The sequence below is a fragment of the Biomphalaria glabrata genome, chromosome 18 (genome assembly GCF_947242115.1).
Source record: "Biomphalaria glabrata chromosome 18, xgBioGlab47.1, whole genome shotgun sequence".
In the NCBI taxonomy this organism is placed as follows: Eukaryota; Metazoa; Mollusca; class Gastropoda; family Planorbidae; genus Biomphalaria; species Biomphalaria glabrata.
The window spans coordinates 13,738,463-13,747,134 of record NC_074728.1 but is presented as its reverse complement, the minus strand read 5'-3'; the positions used below and the strand labels follow the sequence as shown (position 1 = coordinate 13,747,134).

At 33.1% G+C, this 8,672-nt stretch overlaps 1 protein-coding gene across 8 annotated transcripts; it reads left to right on the top strand.

Annotated features, from left to right (window-relative positions):
* Positions 1-2,375: 2,375 nt before the first annotated feature.
* Positions 2,376-7,959, top strand: LOC129923932 (uncharacterized). 8 transcript variants are annotated; one of them, XM_056017116.1, is made up of 5 exons: positions 2,376-2,513; positions 3,813-3,879; positions 5,659-5,723; positions 5,910-5,976; positions 6,109-7,959. In XM_056017116.1, exons 2-5 carry the CDS (start codon positions 3,813-3,815, stop codon positions 6,702-6,704), a joined length of 795 nt encoding a protein of 264 aa, XP_055873091.1. In that variant the 5' UTR covers positions 2,376-2,513; the 3' UTR covers positions 6,705-7,959. The 8 variants fall into 8 exon arrangements, with proteins under 8 accessions (XP_055873091.1, XP_055873096.1, XP_055873093.1 ...); XM_056017118.1 differs by having other exon boundaries at positions 2,410-2,552; XM_056017119.1 differs by having other exon boundaries at positions 2,418-2,591.
* Positions 7,960-8,672: the final 713 nt, after the last annotated feature.

The window sequence follows — 8,672 nt, the reverse complement described above, 5'->3', positions numbered from 1 at the left end:
TGAACGTAGACTTAATTTTGCTTGCAGTCTGTCTACGAAGCAGGACGTTTTGGCGCCGCCGTTTTTTCGCCGCTGTTTTGGCGCGAATGTATGTGTGTTTATCAAGATGCACACTTTTTATTTCAAAAAAGTTTTAAGATATTACTTTAAAATTTAAAAAAAAAATTAAAAAAATGAAAAGATGATAGACTAAAAATTGATGCAATTATTTGTTTACATTAACATTGGTTTATTTAATGACTGTATGGTATCTCCAGCTATACATACCAAACACTTGCTAATACAAACAATTCGCTGAACGGTGTTAGAATTCATACTATACATACAATATTATGGTAGAGTGAAATAAACATTGTTATAAAAGCTACGTGCTTATTAAATTATCATCAAATGATATCTCGCCCCAAAACGTGAAGTCGTCAAAACGGCTCGCGCCAAAACGTCCCGTCGCCAAAACGGCGGGGCCAAAACGGCGTCGCCAAAACGTCACGTTCCGTTCTGTCTAGATCTAGATTTAGAGTGATCTCCACATCCTTCAGGGTATTACGTCTTAGCCCAAACCTTTTGTAGGATGTCAGGGTGCGGGGTTCGAACCACTGACAACAGTTCGGAGCGCACACGAACATGCAGAATGGTGGATGTCAGCACTAGATAACAAAAAATCGTGGTGAAAACAAAAACACGTGAAACGTTTTACTTAATAGGGGAAAAAAGAATTGAGTAAATGTGCTGAGTACGAGACAAGATTTGTGGATCCCAGCAATCAACTAAATCTATTGTTTCATTTATATGTGTATTTATGTTGAGTGTGTGTGTGTGTTTGTTTACTTGTTGTCTCCCTTGTCCTACTGTTCAGTGTGTTCACATGCTCGCATGTTTTTCTCAAGTCTGTTATTAGTGTGTATTATCTCCTGTTAGTTTTTTCACTTTCTTGTCATGTCAATAACATGGAGTTGTAACTTAAACAGCAGTGTTGTTATTTCATCTTAATTAATAGTATAACATCTCTACTTCAAAGTTTGTTTCATTTTATTAATGCTACTTTGTATTGTATTCATTGAATAGAGACTAATGATCCAACTGAAGGCTTTTAAAACTAACATTTCTATTCTAAAACAAATATATTCACTACGGCTTTAGTTTTGTAAACTTTTGATTAAAATTGATAAGACAACTAGATGAAATTTTATATATAGTGTAAATGTCAATATACTGAGCTATATATATATAAATATATATATATATATATATATATATATATATATATATATATATATATATATATATATATGTATATATATATATATATATATATATATATATATATATACATATATATTATCAATCCTAGACTATCCTAGACAATAAACTAAATTTTACTGCAAATACTGATTATATCAGCAAAAAAGGGCAGCAAAGATTACGATTACTAAGAAAACTGTCCTCGTTTAATGTTAGCGAAAAGGCCTTGGCTATGTTTTATCACGCTCACATCTGCAATATTTTAAGTTTCAATATCACTGCCTGGTATGGCAATCTGAGCATTAAAAATAAAAATAAACTTTATAGAATCCTAAATGCTGCTGGCAAAATCATTGGCAAAAAACAAACCCCATTTGGGCAGTTGTTTGAGAGAAACATCTATAAAAAAAAAAGCTAACAAGATCCTCGAAATAAAGAATCACCCTTAGTGTCAGGATTTTGTGATTTTACCATCACAAAAGAGATACAAGACACCGATAGCAAAGACAAACAGACTCAAACACTCTTTTGTTCCCCTGGCAATTAAATCATTAAATAAGAACAATCTGGTATAAACTTTGTCACATGTAAATTATGAGTGAGTCTGGTGTGAATGTACACTTTGGTTTCTTATAGTTATAATGTTTTTTGTTTGGTGTAATGCACAAATTGTAAGACAAATTTCCTTACGGATAATAAAGATTATTATTATGTTAGAAATGAACGAGTAGTCATTCTCTGGCGCTGCCAGGGTCGAGTTTCGCTAAAGAGAAACAAAATTCATCGTAGTCCCTTTAACAGTTTCCACTGAGGAATTTTCTGGTGATGTGGCAGGTCTGCAGCAGTACCGCCCTCTGACAGGCAACGAAGATGTTCCTAGGAATGTTAAGGGCCTTGAAGGTGTCTGTGAGGTCAGTTGTTATTATCCCCTCGGTTGATATAACAATGGGGTATATTGTTATTTTGGACAATTTCCATAGACGCTTAATCTCCAAGCCTAGGTTCCCATATTATTATTATTATTATTTTATTATTATTATATATAAATATTGACATTTACACTACCTGGTTGGTATGTCAAAAAAAAATCATAGCTTACCCCATACTATTAATAAAACCTACGTAATAGATCATAGAAACTTATCGGTAAATCCCAGAGAGTAACAATAAGTTAATTTCCTTTATTCCAGTTCTATCGTAATCTTGTTTAGACAAGAATAAAGCTGTATGAGAGAAAAAGTGTGTGGTATAGAACATGATAAGTTAGCTAGGCTAGCCGTATTTGTTATAGAACATGATAAGTTAGCTAGGTAAGCTGTATTTGTTATAGAACATGATAAGTTAGCTAGGTAAGCTGTATTTGTAATAGAACATGATAAGTTAGCTAGGTAAGCTGTATTTGTTATAGAACAGGGTAAGATGTGTGAGTTTAATGAGTTATAGAACAAGCTAAGATGTGTGTGTGATTGAATAAACTCAGATGTGTGGAAAAGAACAAGATAAGCTCTGTGTTTGTGTGGAATAGAACAAGATAAGCTCTGTGTTTGTGTGGAATAGAACAAGATAAGCTCTGTGTTTGTGTGGAATAGAACAAGATAAGCTCTGTGTTTGTGTGGAAAAGAACAAGATAAGCTCTGTGTTTATGTGGAATAGAACAAGATAAGCTCTGTGTTTGTGTGGAATAGAACAAGATAAGCTCTGTGTTTGTGTGGACTATAACAAGATAAGCTCTGTGTTTGTGTGGAATAGAACAAGATAAGTTCTGTGTTTGTGTGGACTAGAACAATATAAGCTCTGTGTTTGTGTGGAATAGAACAAGATAAGCTCTGTGTTTGTGTGGAATAGAACAAGATAAGCTCTGTGTTTGTGTGGAAAAGAACAAGATAAGCTCTGTGTTTGTGTGGAATAGAACAAGATAAGCTCTGTGTTTGTGTGGAATAGAACAAGATAAGCTCTGTGTTTGTGTGGAATAGAACAAGATAAGCTCTGTGTTTGTGTGGAAAAGAACAAGATAAGCTCTGTGTTTATGTGGAATAGAACAAGATAAGCTCTGTGTTTGTGTGGAATAGAACAAGATAAGCTCTGTGTTTGTGTGGACTATAACAAGATAAGCTCTGTGTTTGTGTGGAATAGAACAAGATAAGTTCTGTGTTTGTGTGGACTAGAACAATATAAGCTCTGTGTTTGTGTGGAATAGAACAAGATAAGCTCTGTGTTTATGTGATAGAACAAGATAAGCTCTGTGTTTGTGTGGACTAGAACAAGATAAGCTCTGTGTTTGTGTGGACTAGAACAAGATAAGCTGTGTGTTTGTGTGGAATATAACAAGATAAGCTCTGTGTTTGTGTGATAGAACAAGATAATCTCTGTGTTTGTGTGGAATAGAACAAGATAAGCTCTGTGTTTGTGTGATAGAACAAGACAAGCTCCTGTGTTTGTGTGATAGAACAACAATTGGTGTAACGGCTTGACAAGTACTGACTGATATTTCACATTCGAAAAACTTTTGTTCTCAGTGAATTTTGAGAGAATTCATAACGTCTCATTGGTTTTAAACTTTTTTTTTAAAGATGGACAAAGTAATAAATGAAATCATATGGATCAGTCAAGATCAATCGTATGATACCAAAGATAAAGGTATTTTGTTTACATTCTTTTATGAAGAAATGAATCAGAATCTGTTGTTGTTGTTTTTTAGAGACAGAGAGAAAGAGAGAGAGAGAAACAGAGAAAGACAGAGATAGAGAGAGTTGTATGCAAGCTTTAAAAATATGTGTATATAAATATTGACGTAATTTGTAAAATAAGCAAATAATTTAAAAAAAATACTTTTTGTTAATTAGCGGCCCCCGAAATGGGAAAAGACGCTATAGTTTTGTGTGGCCTGTCTGTTCGTCTGTCCGTCCGTCCGTCCGTCCCGTTTAGATCTCAGAAACTATAAGAGAAAATGAAAATTGGACATATGATATTTTAGATCATTCAAAGTTCTGATGCAACGGCTAATTTTTTTTCTTTTCCGAAAGTGAACCATCTAATTTTAAAAATTATATATGCAAGCAGACTTTTAAAAAAAATACACCACTTTTCAATTAAAAACTTCAGGGGAGGTAACTTGATATAAGGTCATGGACTTCTTCATTAATAAACCAAGCTTCATTCATAGATTCGCGCATTGGTACAGAACATTTGAATAAAAGTGTCAATGGATGATTATAAAATATCTTTTCCATTTATTAAATAATTCATTAAATAGAATACTGATTCAAATGTTGTTTCTAAAAAAAAAATTTTGATACGAACTTCGTTTTAGTTATACGTTTCAAAAATAACGAACTACTTTTATAGCGCGCAGTTTTGTCATATCCTCATTATAGGGGCCTACACTTGACAGTCTAAAAAAGACTACATAGAGCCCAGATCTAAATATATTTATAATGCTAGTTCTAGACTAGTAGATTCGACATCAAGATTCTATATCTAGTTCTAAATCTAGATCTAGCCTTAGATATAGACTTAGATATAGATATAGACTTAGATCTAAAAAAAGAGACTTAGATCTATTTTTAGAGTAAGAGATCTATTTCTAGATCTAGGCTTAGATCTAGTTCTAGACCTAGACTTATATCTTGAATCTAGATTTAGATCTAGAACTAGGTCTAGATCTAGCTAGATTTATGTCTAGTTTGTATGACAAATGACAATGGAGATATTAAACTTTTTTTTCGAGGGGAAAGCTTAAAGTAGGTCAACAATTTTTATTTTTCGTGCTGCCAATTTATCTAATTTTGTTAGTAGAAGCAATCTTTTGTAGTTTTCTTTATTACAAAGTAACATGTTATTAATTTGGAATGTATGGATAAGGTCAATAATTATTATTTTTAAAATATAAGTGTACGCTAAATGAATATATAGCGATGCTGTGGCTGAGGGGAAGTCCCGTGTTCGAATCCTGGGGAAGACTCTAGGTGGACCACTTCGGGGGCCGATTTTGAGTTTGTGTTTCCACACAAACTGTCTTTGTAACCTTGTGTTAAATAAAGGTTTAATTTTGTATTTTGATTTGTATTAGTTACTTATTATTCATGTCTGCATGGTCGTTTGGAATGCACTTTTGTCGCCACGGTAGGTCCAAGTTCAAAACCTGCTTGCCGTCCTGTATGAGGTTTAGGCTAAGATGTAATGATCTTCTGAAAATCAGAAGCATTGAAAACATTGACAACTCCTTCCATTAATTCATACATCCATTGACAACTCCTTCCATGAATCCATACATCCATTGACAACTCCTTCCATGAATCCATGCATCCATTGATAACTCCTTTCATTAAACCATACATTCATTGACAACATGAATCCATAGATCAGGTTGTAGTTTTGATTATTTGTTCTAATTGATCTTTTTTTATATTTTAATAGATAAAGACAAAACCATAACAGATACAAACAAAGATTCAGCTAAAGAAAAACTTGAGAATAAAAAAGTATATCGTTTTTCAAACTTTTTAAATAAATACTTTAATACTTTAATAAATGCGTTCAAATACTTTTAACACTTATCAGCAAGATGGCTGACCAATAGGATATATATTTAACATTTATTTAAGACCATGTTGTTCATGTTAAAATTTATTAGAGCTTCGTTTATATTTTTTAAAATATATTACCAGACAGGTGAAAGCTCCAGAAAGAGATTCAAAGATGGAGGTGCAGCAGTAACCATCAGAAAATATTTTGGTAATGAGTTTTTCAAATAATGTTCTATACATTTAAATAACCAAAAATAATAATGTCTTATTATGTAAATTTCAATTTTAATTAATAATTGATTAAAGAATATACCTAAGAGATTTTGCTTGACACTTTCAGAAGGAGAAAAAAACTGCACTAAAGTTGGCAATCATTCAAGTTTTATCCCGTATAATGCTTTCAGAGTTGATCATTTTCCTGAGCCTTATCGTGATACTTTACTAGTTGACTTAGTGAAAGTTTTGGGCAGTTTGGTTGTTATGTTAAAAATTTCAAGCGTCAGCAAACGCCGCCCAAAATATTTCCCAGAAACATTTTTGGAATATCCAAAGTCATGTTCCAGTGGAACTGGAAGAATTATTTTTTCTAAGCCCATATGGGGCACTGAAACACAACATTGTCCATGCAGACAATGTGCACAGAGCAGTCGACCATGCATGAAATGGGGAGAGATTAAAGTTGTGACAGCAGCACATGTTGTCTTTGATGTGACAGAAGCTGAGAGCACAACTTGCGTCTTGGACTATGACTCCAATGATTGTGACGAGACTGTGAAACTGTCATTTTTGAGAAGAGAAATCATTGATGTCAGAAATGATAGGAGTACAGTAGTGTTTGTCACACATGATATTCAGATGGCTTACAGGTTGAGGGATAAAATCTATGAATACAAAGGACTTCACGATCAACCTACGCTAAATATCAAAACAGTTTAAGTACTTTCAACACTAATCAGCAAGATGGCCAACCAGAATGTCACAACGCATGTGAGTCTGATGATAAAAAGACTGAGAAATTACAAACAGAAGATTTAGCGATTCTAATTTCTCATCCTCATGGATGGTCCAAACAAGTTTCCATTGGGACCTCTAAAAAAATTGTTTGCAAGAAAGACATTGACAAAGGAAGGGTATACACGTACTATGAGTATGTTCTAACGTCGTGTGGTGGCAGCAGTGGAGCCCCAGTGTATATACTAGGAAAAGAAGAAGTTTGGACCAACCATCCACATAAAGGCAGTAATGTCCACAACGAAGGCGTTAGTGGCATTGAATATGAGCCGATGAGAAAAAAAATAAAAAAATAAAGTTTAGTCATACATTTCTTCGTTTACTTACATGCCACACAGATTGTAACCAACCTAATCAACCAATGATACCAAACTTACATACTCTGATACTCTCATAGTATATCTGCTGCAAGTATCCTGAGATATATAGTTTTTTTTTAGGAATAAATGTATTTTTAGAATGAACGTTGATGTTAAACAATTGTTAGAGTGTCTTCAACGTTTTACTGTGGTACTATGTGGCCACCACAATGACCAAATAAATGAGATGTGTACACATTGTAACAAAACATTTTGTCAAAGATGAAATTTCTCACAGAAGTTTCTATCTTATTTTACATCTAAAATGTTTTGCGCAGAATTAATGTTTTTATTCTTTTTTTCTTTGACAAAGCTTCTATCAACTCACTCTGTCTATCTGGTAAACATTTTGGACACGTTATTTCTCCGACACCCAATCTGGGATCAAGCTGAAAATTTGCGCGATTATTTCTTTTACCTGACAACAAAAGAATCAATATACAAAATTACCAATTAGTTAATTAGCTATTGGTAATTAATTTGTTTGGTATCTTGAACAAGGGAACGAAATTGTACTTGACTGAAGAAGTGGTATAAGCTGAATTTAGTTCCCTTTATAAGTCGTCGTCTGAGTCTTTGTGAACACAAACATGAACTACGACTAGATTATAGAAACTAGAGATAACTCTGCAATCATAAGCACTTCACTAGCAGAGTGGTTACAATGTCGGTTTGAGGAGGCTTGAGCAATGACTTCGAATTCAGGTCGTTCCAGCCCCATTTTTTACAAATGTTTTATTTTTCATTGTTAGTCTTGATCTTATTACAAATGTAATTACGTGACTGATCCAAACTAATTAATACAACTATGCTTAATATAACACTTGTTTTTTTTTTCTTTTTCTTGGTTTTGGCTTACAAGATTAATAATAGTTTTCTGTAGACTTTCCTGTGCCCATCCTAATCCGAGCCAAATAGAGTGGAGGCCTACTGGTAGTTTAGTTTCCTAACTCGAATGACAATATTTGTTCCGTATTCTTAAACTCCCTTAAACATTTTTTTAATGAATATTTTTTTTTAAATAAAGAAAACTCAATTGTTTCTAGTTTTGATCATTGTCTGCAGTCACTTAATGTTTCTTACGTTCCGTTCAGATCTTAGAAAAACAAAATTTGTTGTTATTATGTATGCATAGTGTATTTATTAAAGATTTACACTTAAGAAAAAAACTTTGTAAAAGCATTTTATCGCACAATACAGTATTGTAAGTTCAACATTGTAACAGTCAGGGGAAAACGAGCCTAAAGTTAGAATAAATTACACATATATATCTTCCTAGAGAATGGTTGAGATGTTATTATCAGTTTTGTAAGAGTATTTTTAGCAACGTACTATCAGCTTTATTGAAAGCAGTTGTGATGACGTCATATTAAGGTTGTTGAAAGTATTGTCGTCTTAATTTTCTTTTTACGAAAAGTATTTGGCTTATTTTTAAACTGCTAGACAGACAGACTGCTAGATATTACACTGTTGTAGTTTGACATTCATAACATATTCGGTGCTTAGATAGTTCCCCATTCAGACTTTAAGATCT

Excerpts from the sequence above, each read along its gene's own strand:
- LOC129923932 (XM_056017116.1), top strand. The coding sequence starts at position 3,813 with ATGGACAAAGTAATAAATGAAATCATATGGATCAGTCAAGATCAATCG. Across the intron at positions 5,724-5,909 it reads AAAAACTTGAGAATAAAAAA|ACAGGTGAAAGCTCCAGAAA; the intron begins GTATATCGTTTT and ends ATATATTACCAG. Across the intron at positions 5,977-6,108 it reads AACCATCAGAAAATATTTTG|AAGGAGAAAAAAACTGCACT; the intron begins GTAATGAGTTTT and ends TGACACTTTCAG.